Source organism: Colletotrichum costaricense (genome assembly GCF_030867565.1).
Source record: "Colletotrichum costaricense strain IMI 309622 chromosome Unknown Scaffold_1.1, whole genome shotgun sequence".
In the NCBI taxonomy this organism is placed as follows: domain Eukaryota; kingdom Fungi; phylum Ascomycota; class Sordariomycetes; order Glomerellales; family Glomerellaceae; genus Colletotrichum; species Colletotrichum costaricense.
In genome coordinates, this window is record NW_026848230.1 from 994,251 (window position 1) to 1,014,529 (window position 20,279).

Genomic DNA, 20,279 nt, shown 5'->3' on the forward strand with positions numbered 1-20,279 from the left:
TGAGATTGTGATGTCAAAAAGGTCGAGGCCCGGAACTTGTGGAAAGGTATGCAGCCCTTATACATCGGCAACTCAGGGAGAGTAGAGCGGGGAGACCACTGGAACATCGCCATGAAAGCAAGCTAACGAACGCTTTCGTTAACAGTTCAATGGGGAAATTTTGATATGATGCTTGGTTTGAGGTCTATGATATACATGAGACCTTTGAAACAATATTATAAGGTCGCCACCAAAAGAGATATAAGGTTTGCTCGTCCGAAGGGCCGTTTGATGAACCGCTCCTCCCAGTATCTCGCATTGTTCCCAACCCTTCACTTTTACCTTATGATAAGCAGACTTCAAGCTCAACCTTGAGCCATACACGTCATAAAGTCGATCCCATACATATCGATACAGCAACAAATCGTCATATCATAGGGACAAGCTCCAAACAACAATGTTACCAACACAGTGTAGCAAAAGTACAGTTGCTTTCGATGACGACCTCGGAGTACGCAGGGTAAAGTACGTCAAAAGCGGAGGCAATGGCGGTGTTGTATTCGTCGTTGAATTTGGTGGCGTTGCACTCGCTGCAGTGGATTCCCATACCGGGCTCCGGCCACTGTATCTCGTACCCAATGAAGCCCTTGAGCTCCCCAGTAGCCATGTCATATGCTGTGAGATTGAAAGTTGCCGGTAGGGTGAGGGTGTCGTCAGAGGTGTCATTGGCGAAGGGGGCTGGCCCATGATTGTAGACGAAGTAGCCATCAGAGCCTGGGACGGTACCAAGGTTCTTGAGTGCGTTGAAGAAGACAGGCAGAAAGTTGAGGGGAGTAGCGTTGGTGCCTTGGCAATGGGCCGTGACGGTCGAGTTGAGACGGTTCGAGAAAGGGTAAGGACTGCAATAGCCGTCTGTGGTGAAGAGGATGCTGCTCAGGAAATGGGCAATGGTGCCGTACCAGATGGCAGGGCGAGGGCTGACCTCGACCTTGACGCTAAGAGTTCTTCCTTCAGCCGAGGGGTTTGTGGTACCACCTGTTGAGGCGGTTCCGTTGTCCGTAGGAACCCAGACGCCAGGAAGTCTGGCCCAAGGAGTTGGACCGTTCTCAAGGTGGTTGCAGATGAAAGCTGAGATGCAGGTAGAGTTGCCGGAAGCGCTCATACTGATAGGGCGTCCGCGATAGGTGTAACACCAGAGGGTGGTACCGCCGTCCTTGGTGCTCATGGCCTTCCCGGCACGCAAGAGCTCTGGGGTGCCGTCTTCGATCCAGGCAGACCAGGTATCGCCGTTTGAAAAGGTTGCAGAGGCACCCTCGTAGTTCCAGGGATATTTGCCGTCATTGTAGGGCATCTCGACAACCATGTCAGGAGGAGCAGGGTCGGTCTCGGCTGGAGTGGACCAGATGGCACCTTTATACCAGTTCATCTGGCGGGATGTGGACCAGGTTAGGTTCTCTGGGTTAGAGCCAATGCCGCAGTCAGCTAGAACCAGGTTCTGGTCAGCGTTCCCCGGGGCGAGGCGGTGCAGATTGAAAGGGTTCAGGGAAGATATGACCGTAAAGGCCTTGAGAGTGCGTGAGAAAGTCATCTTGCTGAGGGAAGAGAACCAAGGTAAAGACGGACAATAGGACAGAACCAAGAAAGAGAGGATTGAAGTTTCGAGGTGATGAGGTTTCGGTCCAAGATTTGTGGTGCTGTTGAGGTGTTGAAGAAGAGACGGAGAAGAGAAGATGGAAGTGAGCAACAGGAAGTGTACCGCGAATGGCAGAGAAACTCTAGGAGAGCAGCTGGAAGGCGGAAGGAGGGCCCAATGAGTTGAAACTTGTTCTTTCCGTCCATCAATGTTTGAGCCTTGGATGTTCTTGCTATGGGAAAGAAGTAGACACAGTACCTGACACTTGGCGTGTAAGTGACCACGTTGTGACCGAGTGGTAACTCCCCTCAGAAACCAAGGACTCAGAGCAAGAGTAAGAAGGAAGGAAGGAAGGAAGGAAGGAGAAGCGGAGGTCAGAATTCCATTAGAGAAGCAACGGTGACAGTATCCTCGGCCCCTTCCTGGCACGATGGGTACAGTCTGTACATGGTGAAGCTTCACTTGGGGTTGGCAAACTTGAAGCTACGATGGCGCTGCCAGAAACTCGGCCGCCTGCAGCAGGAAGGGCAGAGAAAAGGTGACAGCAACCGTTCTTCTCATGACATTCTCGGAAAGATTGAGACTATTACCTTATACATTCCCCTTTGAAAGCTCCCATGATGACTCAGCCTTGGATCTGATTGGGAAGAAGGTGGCATTCGGGATGACCCTTTGGCTTCTGAACTGGAAACAGCGAGTGCACCTCATGCACTCCCAAATGAATCCTTGAAGCTTCGTGACACGTGGATTGACGGGTAGTGCCTTGTTCCATCGGTCGGTTCATGGGATGGCATTCGCGACTGGAGCTTACACAGGGATGGACCTTGACGACTGGGTGATCCTTCTCTCTCAAGCTACCATCGTGCTGTCGAGGGAGGTCGGATCTTCAAGGTACTAAACAGGGTAACAATAATCATGAAAATCATTTCTTGATCCTCGTTTTTCCAGCTCCAAACACCATGAACTCTCAGAATCATCCTTTGATGCTGTTGTATTAGGCAGATGTGTGAGTCGGAAGTTAGTAATCAAAGAGTCCGAGATGTAGAGGTCGAACAGGATGCACAGTCAGCAAACGTCGTTGTCCAATAGAACAGGGCAGATTGCCGGAGATCAGCCACCATCACCACACAGACCCTGCTAAAGCGGTCCGGGGGATGCTACCCAAGCACCGAAGACACCCCCGGGCAAGGCCCAATGGACCCCAAAGACCCCTAAAAATAAAGCCAAGCCGCATCGGGGGTGGAGTGACCTGCACCTTGTACCCCGTACCCTACAGGGAACTTGAAGGGAGCAACTAAGGTAGTTCGTTGCCTGGGCTTCAATGTACTGCGGTACACTATCTGTAGCTGCCCGCTCCATTCCTCTCTCATCACACACATCCTCGAAAAGACAGACAGAGACAACGCCCACGCCCATGCAGCTCAGCCGCACTGCAGCTCAATCTAGTCTAGTCACCTATTCGCACCTCTCTGCCACCGTTTATTACCTTGCCCAGGTGCTATGCCATCGAAGCCATGTCGCAGAAAAACAACGCCTGGCGCCACGTTCTCTCCCCTCTTCCCCTTTCTCTCTCTCCGCGACCATGTCGTGTCGCCATCGCGAACAACCTTGACGCGGCTATGAACCTTCGTCACCCTGCTTGACGACTAGCTCTTCGAACCGCTATCCGCAACATCAACGAGATCCCCGCAGTAGGCTCACAATCAAATACTCCGAGAATCGGACCTCGCCCGTCCGAAACCACCCAACAGTGCTGTTGGTTGTGTCTGCCAATCAGATTGCGACTCTGCCCGAAGTCCTACGAAGGGATCCCCTCCAGATTCTCGAGGCTCTACGATCCCACATCTCTCCAGCGCGAGAACACTCGTTGCCTCGGGCATCATGGCGGCCCTCCCCTCCGGTTGGGAATGGGACTACGATGGCTCCCGCTGGTTCTACCGCTACAAGCCCAACGGCCATGTCCAATTTCACTTCCCGAAAGAGGGCGACGAGTTTCCAGACTTTGTCGATTGCTTTTCACCAGCCCCCGAGCTTGCCCCCGAGGAGAAGCTTGAGAGCCAACAACAGCTCAAAAGACGAACCACGACCGATGCCAATCCAACATCCAAGATGCGCGCTACTGGCGGACCCATGTCCGACTTTGGTATGAGTCGAAGTGGTTTTGGAGGACCCATGAGCAATGACGATGACGATAGCGACGGCTTCTTCTTCCAGCCCGAGAACTTCATGTACCTTGGCCCCGGCGCCTACGACGACATCAGTCCGGAAGCTGACGAGGACGATCGCGAGGAAGCATTGGGTAGGCCGAATGTTGGTGAAAGCGGCGAAGGCAGCAGTACCAAGAACCATGCGATGCTCGATGTTGCCAGCATGAAGTCGGGCGTATCGCCGCTACAAAGCGAGACCAATACACCCTCTATCATCAACAGTGTCCCTGTACAAGGGGCTGAAGCTACGTCCGAGGCACGGGCAGAGATGACTACTGCAGAGCAGCCTCTCAGCGTCAACACTGATACCAGCCCGGATCCCAGCCAGGCCCTCCCACCCTCTCCTGGCGTTCCGCTCCTTGATTCAGTCGAAAAGCCTCGGCCTGGATTCTCAGCCAATTTCTACAGTCCGCCATGGGACCCAGTGGGTACCATGGCCGAAATGGCAACGGAGCACACGGCGCCAGCTCACATCGAAACCCACCCTGACCCGGTTGAGATGGCCGACACAGCAGTGCTAGCACCCATCGAGACGAATTTCGCCGACCTGGGTATTGCCGAGTTACCAGAGCGGACGAGTCCGGCGGAGGCAAAGCCGCCTTCTGCTCAGTCTACCCACGATTTGCTGCATCAGACGAACATGAGTGATGCAGCCCTCTACGGCGCTACTTTTGGAACCGGATCTAGGCCGCAAAATTCATCACCCTCTCGGAGATCTACAGCATCTCAGGGACCTCGACGCGATTTAGGTACAGGGATCACAACTCCTGATCACTCTCTGCCAGAGGTGGTGCCTCCGTCGGCGCCGCAATCAACGCAAAGCCCCTCACCAACTCCGAGCGGAAGTGGTCCTTTCAACATCAAAAGAAAGCCTTCCAAGTCGGCGGGCAAGCAGACTCAATACCACCCTTATGTACCCGGAGCAGTCAGCAGCATAGCTACAGAGCAATCGAGCACGACTGACTACAAACCCCGAGAACATCGTAATTCCCTTGCTCGGGATGGGTCCCTAATGATGGGCCCACGAAACAAGTTCGACCAGACAAGTATCCCCTCTGTTCTCAAGCCTCCTCAGCTGCCGCCCAAAGTTCCCATGGACTCGTCTCAAGCCCCAAGCCCTCCCGCCAATCACCAAAGAGCCCCCGGCACAGCCAGTCAAACTTCAGGTCTCGTCACACAGGGGCCTCTGCAACACTTCCCATCAGTGCTGAAGCCAGCAAGAGGACAGCCACAGAGCAGAGCCCAGGACCCGTCGCTCCCGCAGTCAGCATCTTCTGATAGTCCAGGCAAGAAAGGGACGGGCAAGGAAACGCAATACGCGGCATTCCAACCAGGTCTCGCAAGCCAGAAGGCACCTTCACCGTCTCATCAAGACAACACTCAAGCTTTTTCCTCCTCCGCCACAATCTCGCAGACATCTTCTAGTCGCCAAGGCCCGCGAGTTCAACGACCCGAGACGACGCCTATTCAGTCATCGCAAGACCAGTATGGAATAGCAAACCAAAGCGGTCAGCTTCCTGCAACAAACACCCCATCTGCACCCGCCTTCCTTCAGCGTCCACGAGCCCAGAGTGAAATTCGCCAACAACCATCTTCCGCTCTACACCGAACATCGATAGACTACCCTCGCGATGATACGCAAGGGTATGACTCTAGACCAGACGGGGGACGACCTCGGCAGACGTCGTATGCTTCAAGCGAGGTCTCGTCCCTTGGGCCCCCGACAGGCAGCCAGTCATCAGTTCCCCTCCAAACTCCATCACCGTTGGAGAGCGACGGAAGACGCCATTCTTCCGGCTTCTTCCATGGTGCAAACTCGAACTCTTATTCCTCACAGTCCGGTGCTGGGTTCGGTACCGCAGGTTTGAGGACAGCATCAACTTCTGGTCCCTCTGCTGCGCCGACGACAATAGAGAATTCCCGGCAGGCCTACAAATTCGCAGAGAGCCAAGCTCCTCCAGCTCGACCAGGGAAGATTCCAGTATCATCGGTGGCCACGGCTCATCCCAATCAAGTCATGGAGTCTCAGACTTCTCGCGAAACTTACACCCCTTCGTCGAATCGCCGTCACTCTCTGCCGCCTGGTAGCACGGCGAGTCAAACAGCGCTACCGGCGTCTCAGCAATCGCAGCCAGAAAGGTACGAGTTGTCAGATCAGATTCAAGGCCAAACGCGGCCTCATTTCGACTCGGTGCATTGGGAGACAAGCGGCACTAGTGCTGCTGAGGCTGCTCATGGCATTTCAAGGCCGTATTCAGTGCATCCTATGGGGATGCAATCAGGACAATCTAGTAGTCCAGCCTCAGGAGCCAAGCCCGTATTCACTTCACAACCACCATACCCAACCGATGATAACCGCCAACCCGTGACACTGACAAATCGTCCATCTCGTCCCACAGTAACTCTGCCTCCCCAACAAGGTCTTGGCCCAATGAGCCCTTCCACGCCTATAAGGTCTCCCGGTCATCTACTTCACCCTATTCACGAGCACAACGAGATCGAAAGTGTGATGAACTCTGCTCCTAATCCCTCAGGAGGACGGATTTCCCCAAATACCCGAGGGTATACTTCTGAATCGAGTTTCGCTCCCCATCCAGCTTACTGTCCAGTGGCGAGTAACACCCCACCGGATCAAGCTACAGTCAACATTGCAGGACTACCTCAGTCAAGCGCAATGCGCCCCGGATCAACCCCGCCCGTCATGCAAAATTCGGCAAACGGAAAGGAAAAGGGAGGCTGGCTGTCCAAGTTCAAGAAAGGAGGCTCTATTAAGTCCGGTGCCCTTCAAAAGGCCCCGCCGCCACCACAAGGAATCCCGATAGCTCAACAGCCGATGCATGGTGCACCTCCTCCGACAGTTTCGATGTCGGGAAACCTTATGGCTGCCGGCGTATCAACAGATCCGAGATTAAGCCAACAAGCGGTGCCAGTCATGTCTGGACAACCAAGCAATGTGCTCAACGCCCAATATACGCCACTTGCCCTGTTAAGTAGGCCAGAATCTTCGAGCAACCAGGCCTTCACTCCAAACACTAGCAGTCTTCAGCAAGCACCAGTTCGCCAGAATTTCCCGGTTCAGAGCAACGCGTCCCTACCTACAGGGCTAGCGTCTCAGCCTATCTCTCAAGCTCAAGGACACTCCATGACCGGGGAACAGATCCAACAACGTTCAGCCAGCGTGCCACCTGGAGGCTTGGTACTGCCTTCAGGTTCACCGATGGACCATATGGATAATCTCTCAGACGCTGCTTCTGTTTCGACAATGGACGTATCTGAAGCCCAAGCACAGCCGGTACTAAGGCCGCAGCTTGTCACAGTTGAGCGGCATGCTGCTCAGCCAACTCGAGAGCAACCCGTACCGCACAACGTCGGCCACACTACTCAATCGGCCCGGCCGACTCTTGAGGGGCGTCCTCCTGATACCAAGGCGCTCGCAGACAGCGAATTGACTGTCCCGCCTCTGTTCTCGAAGCCTCAGCCAAAGACTACCGTCAGGACCGTTCCTGTAGATCAAGGTCCCGCTGCTCAGAACAAGTGGACGAAGAAAGCTGCTGTGGACTACTCTGGAGACGACTGGGGCGATGACCCATGGGACTATCAGTAGAATCGTGAATGAAGTTCAGCTATGCTATTATGAGTGGCCCATATCGGCTACCTACAGGAGTCTTCTCTGAGTGACAATATCTAGATGTAAGCAATCTGTACGTGTAGATACCACGTCGATTCGGGCTCAAGTAATGTATTTGTATCAACCCGTAAATACTGCCATCGTATTCATATGGAATACAAAGGAATCTCGCCATGAGCAGCAAAAGAAGCAGAGCCGGGCCCAAGTACACTAGTAGAGTATCTCCTTGTCTTGCAGACCTTGGATCTACCCGAGACTACCATCGGCAAAGGATAAATATCAAGGTAAGCTACGATGGGAGACTGAGCTCCGGCTGGCGCTTGTTCTACGACCGAGAGAATTTAAATTTCCGGCATGATTGGTAGAAGGAAATAGAGTGAAGATGCGGATGAAAATTTGCGAATTCTTACAATGCTTTGTTGGCTTTCACCAGTGATGCGATATTAACTGGTCAATGATAATGCGTCCTCAAAGACTTTGTCTTACTGTTTGAACTCCCTTTGTGGATGGAACGGTCGCCTTTATTCAATGACCAACAAGGTAGAGACCTCGACTATTGTGACATTGTCCAAGGTCGAGAACACAAACAGGTCTTTGTAATATCGATGACATTGTTCTGAAAATTGCTAGCTTTGAGTTCAACACTGTTGACTGACCCTCAAGCCTCCGTGCCCGTCATTGGGAGAATACTTATTTCGTCTTCATCCTTTCCAACGTCGATTGAAATACAACATCATCATTATCCCAGCACAGCCGATTACCGACAACTTAACAACAGACAAAGTTCAGTATACCCCAAATCCCAACAAACAACCTACCCACAAACTTGATATCTACTAAGTTGACTACAGCGATGGCGCCACCGTTCCTTAGCCGTCCCGAGATTCAACACCTCGTTTCAAACTTTTTGATCGACTTCTACAACCGCGAAGACGTCGAGAACTGGGAAGATGTACAAAGAGCGACTATCGACGCTATGGGAGATATTATCGTCCAAATTGCTCGGGGGCATGCGCAGGCGCAAGTAGAAGGTACACACCCCTCTCCGGACCCGATGGACTTGGACGATGGTGGTGCTGTACAACCCGAGGAACAAGATTCAGATGACACTTCGGACCCAGATGACTTTGTGAGAGACGACATTCCTCCCCAACCACCCAGGAAGAACTCCAGCTCCTCAGACTCGGACTTTGAGGGCTCTGGGAAGAAAAATCCCCGCAGCGGTAAAGGCTCAATCAAGACTAAAAATACTCCCCGGAAGGATACCAAGGTAAAGTCTAACCGTGTTGCAAGCCTCGAGGCACGCAAGACGAACCGATGTGTGCTGGGATGTGGCTTGGGCTATACGACGACGGATCGCCTCAAGAGAGTAAGTTGCTTTTCACTTCCCCTTTGAATTCCAACTCTTTGTGAGAACAAATCAGCTAACAGCATGGATAGCATTATAAATCTCACCACCCCGGTTGGGAGAACGCAGTTGTGACTGCTGGCCAGACCATTTTTGCCAATCAGCGCAGCTACACGAAGTGAGAAACATGAGAGGGGGCATGGATTTCCAATATGAGAGGTTTGTTGTCTGCATAGTTTTTGCTGATAAGAGTGCAGAAAGGGGGTTTTCAGTTTTTATCTGACTTTGACTTTCAATATTCGGGTTTCAGGTCTTGGGCGCTGATGTGAGGAGAAGGAGTGCGATATCAAGCAGAATAGTGTGAGTCAAAATTGAGTCAGGGGAGTTGAGCGGTTGATATGTCAAGAAACTCCATAAAGCTCGCCTTTCAATCCTAGTTCTTAACGTGCCTCGCGTAGATAAAAGATCGACGATCCGTCCGACTTTGTTTGCTATGTACTCTTCTGTTATCCCCGCCGGCACCCAGTGTTGCGGTTGCGCCAAGGCATGTCCCGCCGCAAGGGGGCTACCGCACCACTCAGGTGAGTGCGCGTAAATTATCCCTATCGTTGACAGCTTCCTAGACACATTCTAACTCTAGTAGACGCCTTCGACCAGGGCCAATGTGACAAGGTGATGTTGGACCATTCAGACGCCCGATAGCTACGGAGAATTTCATGGGTGACGGCGGCGTCTATTCGTCCACGCCATCCCACCGGCCCGTTGAAACAGACCGTCAAAGTTCAAGGGATGTCCCGTTAGCTTGCCTGATGACAGGACCACCGGTTCATCTTAGACTCGGGGGCTAATGGGCTTGGCCCACTTACAAACGTCAAGTCGGCGTTCGGCAGTCAAAGTCGATGTCGGACTCCTGCCGGCAGCATGGCGAAATATAAGGTGATGAGAACGCCGGCGCTACATGAGCTGTCACAGTCCAGTGCGTTATTCTTCCATCTTCCGCGGGTCGTAACAACTCAGTCCATTCTTTTTTTTCAGCACTTTGGCAAATCTGCCTTTCCGTTCCCTATTCCATTTCTCGCCCAACATGCGGTGCTCAACCTTCCTCGCTCTGGCTGCATCAGCCTCCGGCGCGTCCGCTCATTACTTCTTCCCCCACCTCATCGTCAACGGCAACTTCACCGGCTACAACGAATACGTCCGCGACAACAGCGCGGGCTACATGCCCTTCAAGAACGGCTACGACAGCACCGACCTCCGATGCCGTACCGGTTCCATGGAGCACGCCGCCACCACGGGCGTCTACAAAGTCAAGGCGGGCGACGAAGTGGGCTTCGGCCTCAACTTTGGCGGCACGATTCAGCACCCGGGTCCCATGCAGGCCTACCTCTCCAAAGCACCGGGTGATGTTCGCGAGTACGACGGTTCCGGTGACTGGTTCAAGATCTATGAGCTCGGGCCAAAGTCCTTCTCCAGCGAAGGGATCGAGTGGGGCGTCACCAACGTTGGCAACTTTACGTTCAAGTTGCCTGAGGAGACGCCCGCTGGGCAGTACCTCATGCGAATCGAGCACATCGGCGTTCATGGAGCTGGTGACTTTGGTGGTGCGGAGTTCTACTTCAACTGCGCCCAGATCGAAGTTGAGAGTGACAGTACCGCAGTCCCCGGGCCGACTGTCAAGATTCCGGGATTATACGACGGCCACGAGCCCGGTATCGAGTTCTACATGTACCGTCCGTGGATCGTCAACTTCACGATGCCGGGGCCGGCTAGATGGCCCCAAGCTCTTGTGGAGAACGTTACCGCAGAGGGTGTTAGCGTGGCTCCGACAATCACCCCTTGGACACTCCCGGCAGTCACGTCCACAGTTGGGGGACAGGACATTTCGTCCTCAGCGGCGGTAGTTGTGCCTACGACTCTTGCCTCCGCGGCAGTGCCTTCTGCCAACGCGACGTACTCGTACGCATCTACGACTGCGGCTGGCTTAAGTGGATCAGCGGCCCCGAAGAGCGAGATCAGCGAGTTGGTGGTGTCAACAGTCAGCTCAGCCGCGACTTTGAGTGCAACAGCTGTGCCTTTCACCACCACTTCCAAGAAGTCTCGATGCCCACCACGAAGCACAGTGATCAGCACGGTTTACGTTACTGCAAGTGCTTAAACCCAATCTCAGAGAGTTGAATATCTTCTTCCGCTCTTTATATCTGTGATGACACATGAGCCATGCGATGCTGGGAGTTGCAAAAGACAAAGTACCCTCTACAGCCTAGTTGCAGCGCTACCGGACGTAGACACTGGACGCCAATGATGTGCCTGGGCTCGCTGCAAAGGCCTTGAAGACCAAAGCTCGAAAATGGGCTAGAATTCGTTTCTTTTCCACTTCTGAATGTATTATTATACTTTTTTCCATCAAAAATCAAGCCCTTACTAAGATAACTAGATCCTACTGATAAGCAGTAGAACGACCCTACCTGGCATTTGTAATTTTAGTGACATATTGCAGAAGCCTCTCACATTATGAGGTACCTTAAGTAGTTAGCAAAGACGCATGGCCTCGTAACGCAACTTTCCAATACTTCTTTGGAAACCATCGACCTGCCATGCTTTTCGTAAATGTCGTGTTTCATCATCCTGTTGAGTGTCCTTTTTGTTCGTTGTATCTACGTCTCTCAAACGAATGTCTCCTGGGCCTCAAGTCTTGCAACACGTGAACATTCCTCTGCCGACCAGAATACGCCAGAAATAATCAACGCGACTGCCTAGCATACGTTGTCGCCCCTTTCTCATCCTTCATGACTCCTTATCCTGCCTCGGTATGACTTTCTCCACCAGTTTACAGGGAGTAAATTATTGAACCCTGGCTGTTGCGGGTTGGCTAATATATGTGTGTTAGGCAGCTTACTAACTGTTATCTCACACTCCTTGACATGATTGGTTTTCAACATCCTATGGCCTCAAGTCCTAAGAGACCTTGGTAAATCTATCTTTAGTCTTTGTTGACCTGTCACTTCATTTGTAAACTATTCATGGGTGAATATACGGAGGAAAGACTCGGATAAGCGTGAACTGCGATGACTACGGAAGACAACCCGACGATAACATAATAAAAATGGCTGGAATTTAATGAAAGTCTGCAACAAGGACTACTCATTGTTGACTAAGAATAGAACATCTGTCAAGCCACTGGAAGTCTCCCAATGCCAGTTTCGGGACCAAATATGGGCTGAGAAGGGTGATGTAAACTTTACGTCTGAATCAAGTTCTCAGCGCGTGCACCTTCGGACCGTTCTCTTCTTCTCAATCGCCTACACGGTTGCCTATACGGTTGACTGCGTGTTAGGATGCCGATCACGTCGGAGCGTTGGCGGACTTTGAGAAGAAAAGGTTCTATATATGCTTACTAAATTCAGACTGAGAACGGTCGACCCTTTCCTATGAGAATGCGTACAACATTAATAAAGTTGTAGCCCTTAAGTATTGTTAAGGAAATTGTTCAATCATGGGTTCCGTCGAGGAGCGGGAAGAAAACCCCAAGCGTGTCTGCGTCCCAGTCAAGGTTCAGCTCCATATCATCCATTTGTAAGTGTGTTTCGTCGAGTCCAACATGCAATGGTCCTTCTCCGAGCTTGCGGAATAACGAATCTAGCAGATTTGTTGCTCTTTTTGCTTCGGCGGACCACTTGCCCCAACGAGACCATGTTTGATAACTTCTTCTCAGCATCATCTCAACCTCTGGGCTCTTGGTTGCGCATCCGTTTTCACCATCTAGTGGAACGCGCGGACAATGGTACAGGTATATGCTCAAGGCCGCGGTTGCGACAAGACCCTCATGGATCACCAGGGCGGATACTTTGGTTCTCAATGTCACCAGCATGCCGCCCGGTTGCGATTCGATATCTAGAAAAACCAACTGCTTGATTATTTCAAGAGCTGCCTCAAGGCACAAATGGCCTGCAGACGACACCCAATCCTCGTGAACCGCCTTGGGTTTACTGGCAAACTTCCGTAGTTGACGCTGGTAAAGGATGATTCGAGACTTATTGTAAAGAGAAGTGATGATGATCCGATGGGCCAGACTAACCGAGTTATCTGACAGACAGTGGGATAGCGAGGTGAATTTGAAACTTTCTGGCATTGACACCCATGTTGTCTCGAGTCGACTTTCAGCATTTCGCACATCCTCTGAAGATTCTAGCTTGTTCGTCAAGCTCAGATCAACTAGCCTCCCCGTGGCAAGGCTCATTTTGTATCTCGCGAGTAGGAACGAGACTTCAGTCATCTCGTTGTCTGCGCGAGGCACTGCCAATTGGGCGCAGCCATGGTCGAGGTCAGCGTCGGGAATGTTACCAGGTGGTCGCGTGTTCCACGTGCCATCTGAGATGATCCGCGGCGCGCCGACGAGCATGGCCATGGTGCTGTCGAGAATGTGTACGGTAGCCCAAGCTCTGCGACGAATCTCGCCTTCAAAAGGGCTGATGTGCGGGAAGTGTGATGGATCCCGGTGGTATCCCATGCGGAATGCGAGCTGAGCTATGATGCCGGCCACCATCCAATTGCCAACCTCAGTGACGGGGTTGAGGTAGAACTCCACCAGGAAGTAATGAATGAGGCATTCCAGGATGTACGGTCCTCCACGAATGTAGTCCGCAGCAACAAGGCATCGAACCAATTGTTGCAGGTACGTCTGCCGTGGGTGAGACTGTCTATGTTCGGGTCCCAGGGAGAATAGGTCTGAAAGGCTCAGTACTCCGTAAAGGAGACCCAACCAAGAGAAGGAGACTGCAGCCTGACTGGTCCAAAATTCTTCGTACTGTAAGCACTCGTCAGTTTGAAAGTGCGCCTTCATTCACACGCCACAACAGATCACTGACTTGCTTAAGAAAAGTTGACGGATGTACCACGCGTGCTGTCAAGATATGAGCTCCTAGACAAAATTACACCCATCTTCCTAAGGCGGATTTCTTACCCGGCAGAATAGAGATTTCGCTGAAGTATTGAAAGATGAGACGATCTGCTATGTCCCGATCCGGCAAAGCCGAAATCAATGCCTCCTTCGATACTGGCTGCATGGATCCGTACAGTAGGAGTGGAGTGGTGCTCATGGCTCTAGACGACACGTCCGTAATTTCAACCAAATATTCTCCTTCGTAATCTTTTCTGAAGTCGTTTTTTAGATCAGAAATCTCGTTCATCAAGGTTTCCCAGTGCGGACTAGCAAAATACGTGGTCCCTTGTGAGTCGACATGCATCGTGCCTGGCTCAGTGGATGCCGCCGGCTGGGCCGGTGATGAGGTGTTGCACGGCGGAGCTGGGTCCTGAGCATCGTTATCTTGCTCTACAGTCTTAGATCTCATGTTTGAAAGTACTATATCTTCAATACGCTCGAGTCTGAGTTCAAGACTGGTATCAAGCTGTGGTTGGGTTCGCGGAGGGGCTGGAACCATCGGGCTTCTCGTATCACTTGGATACAAGCATGATGAGCCAATGCCCCGAACAGTGCATGCACCACACGGCTGGTGCCTGTCACATCGTAATCTTGGGTCGATTAGCAGCTGATGAGGAGAACGGAGAAATAAAGGCATCAGATGCCGTACTTTCTTTGTCGGCAGAAGCCGCACGATAGCTGCTTTTTGTCCCTTCGCCGATGCGATATCGGACTCGTCAGTGAGCCCGATGCCCTTGTGTCCTCTGCCGGAAAAATGAAAGACATTACTGAGGCTCTTTGAGTCACAGTCAACTGCTTTTGGCAGTCTGGTTTATGAAACAAACCAATTTGTGTCGTGGGAGGATTGCCGGCAAGGGAACATTTCCGATTGAGATCTGTTCCGTCACCTCCGTCCAATGTCCGCTTCTTCCCTCCACGTGGAGGCCCGTGCCCCTCGTAAAGAAGAGAGAAGTCTAATTACAGTGGGGACTTATAAGCTCCATATATATAGTATATTATAGCCGTTGCGGACTACGGAGCGGGCCCTTATCCTGGCCGTGTATGTTTAGTCGTAATATTTAACTGAACGCCGAATAGAGAAAGATAATACAGTGGGCAATTGATAGAAATGTCAATGGAACGGTGGGTGCTCCCACGTTTAATGTTTTCAGAAATGTATGAGGTTCAGTTTATGTACAACTTATAAGTGAGTAGGTCTCATTATTGCACCCGCGGAAGTAGATAGTCAAAGATCGCCTGGTTGAGCCTAGTGAGGGACCCCATATGGCAGTGCGAGGTTGCCCCCTCTTCCGCCGTAAACTGCTCAAATTCTTTCTCGCCGCGCAACTTGCCAAACAAGGCTTTTGGCTGTCCTTTCAAGAAATGATCTTCAATCGCATCCAGAACTAGTAATGGAGTATGGATGTTGTCCACGAGCCCCTCCAGACTATACTCACTCACACAGCGCAGCACCTCTACTGGACACTTAGCGCCGAAAGCCCACATTCCATTCAAAATCGCCCATTTGAAGCCCGTATCCCAGCGCATCATCTGGAACATTAGAGCATTCATCGTAGCGTCCCAGCCATTGCGTAGCAGGAATCTGCCAAGGCCAGGGTTCTGGGAATGAAATGCAGCGCCAAAGTCGTAAACCCCGTCGTTGACGATAGCGGCCGCGCATCGATGCTCGAAACATAGAGCTCTTCCGACAAGGTAGCCACCCATACTGATGCCCATAAGGAACACCTTGTTTGCGATGACTGTGGGCTGACCAAGAGCATAGTCGACAACCGCAGTGATTACAGTCTCCCAGTCGTTTCTGAAAACGAGGCGCTGCTTTCTCAGAGCTTCGCCTTGTCCCGGACCATCGAAGAGAATAACGTTGAAGCCTTCTTCAAGTGCCGCCTGGCCATTCATGTAGAATATCTCTTCCTTGGTGGAGTCAAAGCCACCATTAAAAATGATCGTGGGCCTCGGTTTGTCGCTTTTGTCAGGCTGCATCATCGTTCCCGGAAGAGTAGTCCCTTCAAAGAGGATTTGGATCCTTTTGGTCTTGTATGGCATGAGATCGGCTGCAGAATAAAATGTCTCGGTACTTAAACCGATGAGCTTCTTGGAAAGGTCGTCTTCGAAAACGTTGTCTCGCCGGTAAAATTCGGCCGTGCGGTAATAATTCGAAGCGCGTAAAAAGGCATGCTGCGCACCACGTCGATTGTTCTTCGCCAAGCTCGCTTTCGCGGCTTGGACGGCGCGGTCTCCAGCCAATTGCCATTCTCTGAGCCAGATTTTTTCGTCGCCGGGGGGAATGCGAGAGCACACTGAGATGACTTCGGCTAGCTCTGCCCCACCACAGTGTGTGTAGCTGGCGGCTCGAAGAGCTTCATAGGCGAAAGACTCATTGTCGGGGAAAAAGTGCTTATGGAGAGTTGCCATTGAGACCAGTGATAAACCATGAGGTTTGTGTTGCTAGTGGCATATTCCTTACTTCATTTCTTCTAATTTCCAAGCCTTTCGTCAAGAGCACTTTTATAGCACTTTTCGCAATCTATCAAGTGGCTGGTCCAAGGTCTGGTTGGTGTGATGCCCGTTACATCTCCGTCGCAATTCCCGGTGTTACCTCCGTCTCCGCCTCCGCTTTAGTGCCTCCGTTGCCGGCCATTGCGTATGAGAACCGACACCGATCTAGGGTGACATACATGACGTAGCTTAGTAATTCAATATTGTAACTGGCGGAAATATGCCCGGAGCAACGGAGTAACGATTGAGTAGCTGCGAACTCATATCTTGAGAAGATTGCGGCACACTGCCGCGTTGCAACTCAGTAAGCTGCGCACTCTCACAGTTCAATCGCTGAGAAGTTTACGAAAGCCGTCGCGAACTCTAGATACAGTTCCTATACGAAGTATATGGAAAACCCTGCTTCATCACCTTAAGCCAAGATTATGACACGCGCCGAAGGTCAATTTCTGGTAGATTGGGATGGTGGCGATAACGATCCGCTATGTCCAAGAAGCTACGGCAAGATGAGAAAATGGCTAATCACCATGGTAGTTTCACAAATGGCGCTCTGCATGTAAGATCTATGGTCACTAGGAGTCCTAGGGGTCTGTGTCACTGCTAACACTTTACACCTGCAAAGCACATGTGCGAGTTCTATTTACACTTCAACATACACCAACTTGGAGGCCGAATTTCACAACTCAAGGATCATATCGACTCTCGGGCTATCAACTTTTGTTCTCGGTTTGTCGCTAGGGCCGATGCTATTCAGTCCTCTTAGCGAGTTTTATGGGCGGAGGCCGATCTACTTGATCTCGTCCACTTGCCACCTCCTTTTTCTGATCCCCCAAGCGACAGCAAGAAACATCACTACATTAGTTGTCCTTCGCTTCTTGGACGGTTTCTCAGGGAGTGCTTTCCAAGCTGTATCCGCTGGAACCGTCCGAGATTTGTTTTCAAACGACGAATTACAAGCGCCCATGCTGCTGTTTTCCATATGTCCGTTCATTGGACCAAGCCTAGGACCCTTAGTCGGCGGATTCATCAACTATTATACCGGGTGGCGCTGGACGTTCTACGTCCTCATAATGTGGTCTTTTGTACTAGAGCTGGGAATTGTCTTTCTTGTCCCCGAAACTTATCGTAAGCTTGATGACCCCCATCCAAGAACTCGCAACTGACATGGCTTATCAGATCCCATTCTCTTACGGAACAAGGCTCGCAATCTTCGGAAAGAAACCGAGGATGATCGTTGGAAAGCAGCTTCGGAGATGCATTCCAAATCTGTGCTCGGTGCAGTTGGAATATCATTACTGCGGCCCATTCAGCTCCTCATTTTTGAGCCAATGTGTCTCTCTCTTTGCCTCTTCTCGGCTTTGCTACTTGGCATACTATACTTATTCTTTGGAGCTTTCCCTCTTGTTTTTAGAGAGACTTATGGCTTCAATCTCTATCAAATTGGCTGTAGCTTTCTGGGGATCTTGGTTGGTATGCTGCTGGGTATTGCCACAGATCCGATATGGCATAAAGTCAGGATAAGACTCATTTTGAAGAACAAGGGCCAAGGCGAAAATAGAGATGGCAGCGAGCCTGAGTTCCGACTTCCACCCGCTATGTTCGGGTCTATTCTTGTTCCGGTGGGAATTTTCATGTTTGGTTGGTCCATGTACCCTTGGGTGCATTGGATAGTTCCCATCGTTGGTACAGCCATGTTCGGGGCTGGGTAAGTCTTATTGAGCTTTGACATAGACATGCAATCGTTAGCGCCCTCTCAACAGTAGTTTGGACTGACACAATGTTCTTCTCAACAGAAACATCCTTCTTTTCACTGGTATCTGGACCTTTCTGGTGCGTAGCCCATCCCAAGAAGAATTACCAAGGCATAGAAAGTCACTAACAAAGAACAGGTTGAAGCTTATCCCAGGTATGCTGCCAGTGCGCTAGCTGCTAATTCTTTTGTCCGTTGCCTGGCGGCTGGTAAGTGTCCCCTGACGAGTTGCAGAGTCTTCGTACATAATTGACTGAGTCCTTCATAGCTGCATTTCCGCTTTTTGGAAATCAGATGTACGTGAGGCTCGGGTTTCAATGGGCCTCATCACTTTTAGGCTTCTTGTCTATTGGAATGATGGTCTTTCCTTACCTATTCTTCAAATATGGAAAGCTTATTCGTGGCAAGAGTAAGTTTGCCAATGCGTCGGTCTCTCTGTAAAATCTCTGTATGAAGTTGTCAAGCATTTTCACAATTCCACGATATGGACCTGTAAGTATAGACATCTAGACTATTGAGTCAAGGCCATAAGAGGGCAGTGGGGAAGGTTCATGTTTCATAAGCTCTGAGCGATGATTAGTCTAACGGGAATGAGAGAAATTTAAGGCTCAAAATACGTTGTATTCATCGATACTTCCGCCTGGTGTCTTCTCTAAGTGTACCATGTCGGCTCGGGAATTTCGCCCAGCAGCTGATATCTACCGAGCTCACGATTCTTGTAAGACACAGGATCATGCAGACTGTGTGTCCTGATATCCCTCCAGAATCTGTCTAGGCCAACCTTAGTTCCGGTGGCTTTCGCGCCCGTCACCTCGAACACACCGGACGTAACCCGAAGTCCCGTGTCAGTTGCCGTGACCTTGACACTAGCAACCCACTCCGCTGCTTCTCCTCGGGCCTTTGCAGTGACCTTGGCCCTAGTCGATGGATCTCCAGAGTACTTGTACAATGCATCAATCTCGAGACCCGCCTTGTCGGCAAGTGCATCGGCTGCACGGAGGTGAGCTAGGAAGTTTCCGTAGGTGGACAGGATATAAAACTCATCCTCGGCCTTCTCCTTGTTCTGAAGTTCGCTGTGAGCATTTTATGGGTATAATTGATTGGAGCTGTTCTAGCACTTACATCACCGCCGAAGGGCCAGGCCCGCGTGTTTTTTCTAGTGTAGGCTGAGGCAAAATCCAACGCACCCCATGCAATACCGATGTAGAAGTTGCTGAAAACGAGTTGAATCCTGTTCCTAAAAGTCAGATTTTGCTATCAAAGTGTTGAGATTTGGATTCTTACGTGGGAAGAAGCAGACTTGCAAACGGGATTTTGAGAATCGAGTCATCTGGCTTTTTCTCGGCGGCATTCCATCCTAGTGCATCAGACCAGGGCGCAGTGACGTTCTCAATCTTGACGCTTCCCGACTCACTCAGACGCAAGCCAACATTATCCCAGTTGTGAGAAAAGATAATTCCCGGCTGGTCAGTCTTCACCAACGCATACAGGTGGTCATCCGTACCCTCAAGTACACCTTCGAGAACAGTCAAGTCGGAGATAACTCCACCGGTGTTGAAGTTCTTGAAGCCATTGAAGATGACGTTGTCGCCGTCTGAAGTGATCTTGTGATCGCTGTCGCGAGGGTTTACGGCACCACCAACAAAGTAGTTGTTGGAAATGATGAGATCCTGAGTGCGGTCTGCCTGCTCAGAGCTGCCAATGACGTTGGCCGTCGTTGACCAGAGCAAATGGTATCCCAGAAGCATGCCAATTGATCTATTCTAGTACATTAGAAATTTAACTCGCAAAAGTACTCAATCTTCGGTCAAACTCACCCGTCTCCCTTGGCAACCTCGCGAATCACCTTGTAGCCGACGCTCCACGGCTGCTCACCACCGCCATACTTTTTCCATCCCAGGACTTTGAGAAGACCAGAATGCTTCAGCAGCGCAATCTCAGCTCTAGGTGACTTATTCTCCCTCTCACGCTGCGCGGCATCTACGGCTAGCACATCTGCAACGTCTTTGGCTCGCTGAAGCCACGCTGCTTCGTCCGCAGGAAGTGACGACCACTTCTGCTGGTACTCGTCGTAGACTTTGGGGTTGGTTGCAGGAACCGAACGAGCGTTGCTACTCATTTTGTACGACCTTTGAGATTAGATTCTTGGGTTCTCCGAAGGAATGGCTGTCTTGTCGCATGAATTTGGGGAGGAATAAAAGCGAGTAGAAATCCGCAACAGGCGGGAAACGGTTGACTGACGTGTAAGAGAACTGGATGAAGATTGTCTCCCTTCTATCTCTGATGTCAAATTGCGCCA

The 20,279-nt window shown here is 51.1% G+C and overlaps 8 protein-coding genes across 8 annotated transcripts; 4 read left to right on the forward strand and 4 right to left on the reverse strand.

Moving 5' to 3' along the window:
- Positions 1 to 439: 439 nt before the first annotated feature.
- On the reverse strand, positions 440 to 1,567 carry CCOS01_00372 (uncharacterized protein; the record flags this gene model as incomplete). The annotated part of the gene is made up of 1 exon (XM_060448569.1): positions 440 to 1,567. The coding sequence occupies one exon, from the start codon at positions 1,565 to 1,567 to the stop codon at positions 440 to 442; it is 1,128 nt and encodes a 375-aa protein (XP_060320007.1).
- A 1,926-nt stretch (positions 1,568 to 3,493) lies between these two features.
- On the forward strand, positions 3,494 to 7,423 carry CCOS01_00373 (uncharacterized protein; the record flags this gene model as incomplete). Its single annotated transcript, XM_060448570.1, has 1 exon — positions 3,494 to 7,423. The coding sequence occupies one exon, from the start codon at positions 3,494 to 3,496 to the stop codon at positions 7,421 to 7,423; it is 3,930 nt and encodes a 1,309-aa protein (XP_060320008.1).
- An 877-nt stretch (positions 7,424 to 8,300) lies between these two features.
- CCOS01_00374 (uncharacterized protein) lies at positions 8,301 to 8,977 on the forward strand (the record flags this gene model as incomplete). The annotated part of the gene is made up of 2 exons (XM_060448571.1): positions 8,301 to 8,816; positions 8,888 to 8,977. The coding sequence occupies 2 exons, from the start codon at positions 8,301 to 8,303 to the stop codon at positions 8,975 to 8,977; spliced, it is 606 nt and encodes a 201-aa protein (XP_060320009.1).
- A 902-nt stretch (positions 8,978 to 9,879) lies between these two features.
- On the forward strand, positions 9,880 to 10,950 carry CCOS01_00375 (cellulose-growth-specific protein; the record flags this gene model as incomplete). Its single annotated transcript, XM_060448572.1, has 1 exon — positions 9,880 to 10,950. The coding sequence occupies one exon, from the start codon at positions 9,880 to 9,882 to the stop codon at positions 10,948 to 10,950; it is 1,071 nt and encodes a 356-aa protein (XP_060320010.1).
- Positions 10,951 to 12,094: 1,144 nt separating this feature from the next.
- CCOS01_00376 (uncharacterized protein) lies at positions 12,095 to 14,143 on the reverse strand (the record flags this gene model as incomplete). Its single annotated transcript, XM_060448573.1, has 3 exons — positions 12,095 to 12,106; positions 12,871 to 13,520; positions 13,756 to 14,143. 3 exons carry the CDS (start codon positions 14,141 to 14,143, stop codon positions 12,095 to 12,097), a joined length of 1,050 nt encoding a protein of 349 aa, XP_060320011.1.
- A 791-nt stretch (positions 14,144 to 14,934) lies between these two features.
- Positions 14,935 to 16,146, reverse strand: CCOS01_00377 (uncharacterized protein; the record flags this gene model as incomplete). Its single annotated transcript, XM_060448574.1, has 1 exon — positions 14,935 to 16,146. The coding sequence occupies one exon, from the start codon at positions 16,144 to 16,146 to the stop codon at positions 14,935 to 14,937; it is 1,212 nt and encodes a 403-aa protein (XP_060320012.1).
- Positions 16,147 to 16,736: 590 nt separating this feature from the next.
- Positions 16,737 to 18,421, forward strand: CCOS01_00378 (uncharacterized protein; the record flags this gene model as incomplete). Its single annotated transcript, XM_060448575.1, has 6 exons — positions 16,737 to 16,786; positions 16,853 to 17,355; positions 17,407 to 17,935; positions 18,024 to 18,060; positions 18,120 to 18,189; positions 18,249 to 18,421. The coding sequence occupies 6 exons, from the start codon at positions 16,737 to 16,739 to the stop codon at positions 18,419 to 18,421; spliced, it is 1,362 nt and encodes a 453-aa protein (XP_060320013.1).
- A 211-nt stretch (positions 18,422 to 18,632) lies between these two features.
- On the reverse strand, positions 18,633 to 20,099 carry CCOS01_00379 (acyl-CoA dehydrogenase domain-containing protein; the record flags this gene model as incomplete). The annotated part of the gene is made up of 4 exons (XM_060448576.1): positions 18,633 to 19,043; positions 19,103 to 19,211; positions 19,265 to 19,738; positions 19,798 to 20,099. The coding sequence occupies 4 exons, from the start codon at positions 20,097 to 20,099 to the stop codon at positions 18,633 to 18,635; spliced, it is 1,296 nt and encodes a 431-aa protein (XP_060320014.1).
- Between the last annotated feature and the right edge of the window lie 180 nt (positions 20,100 to 20,279).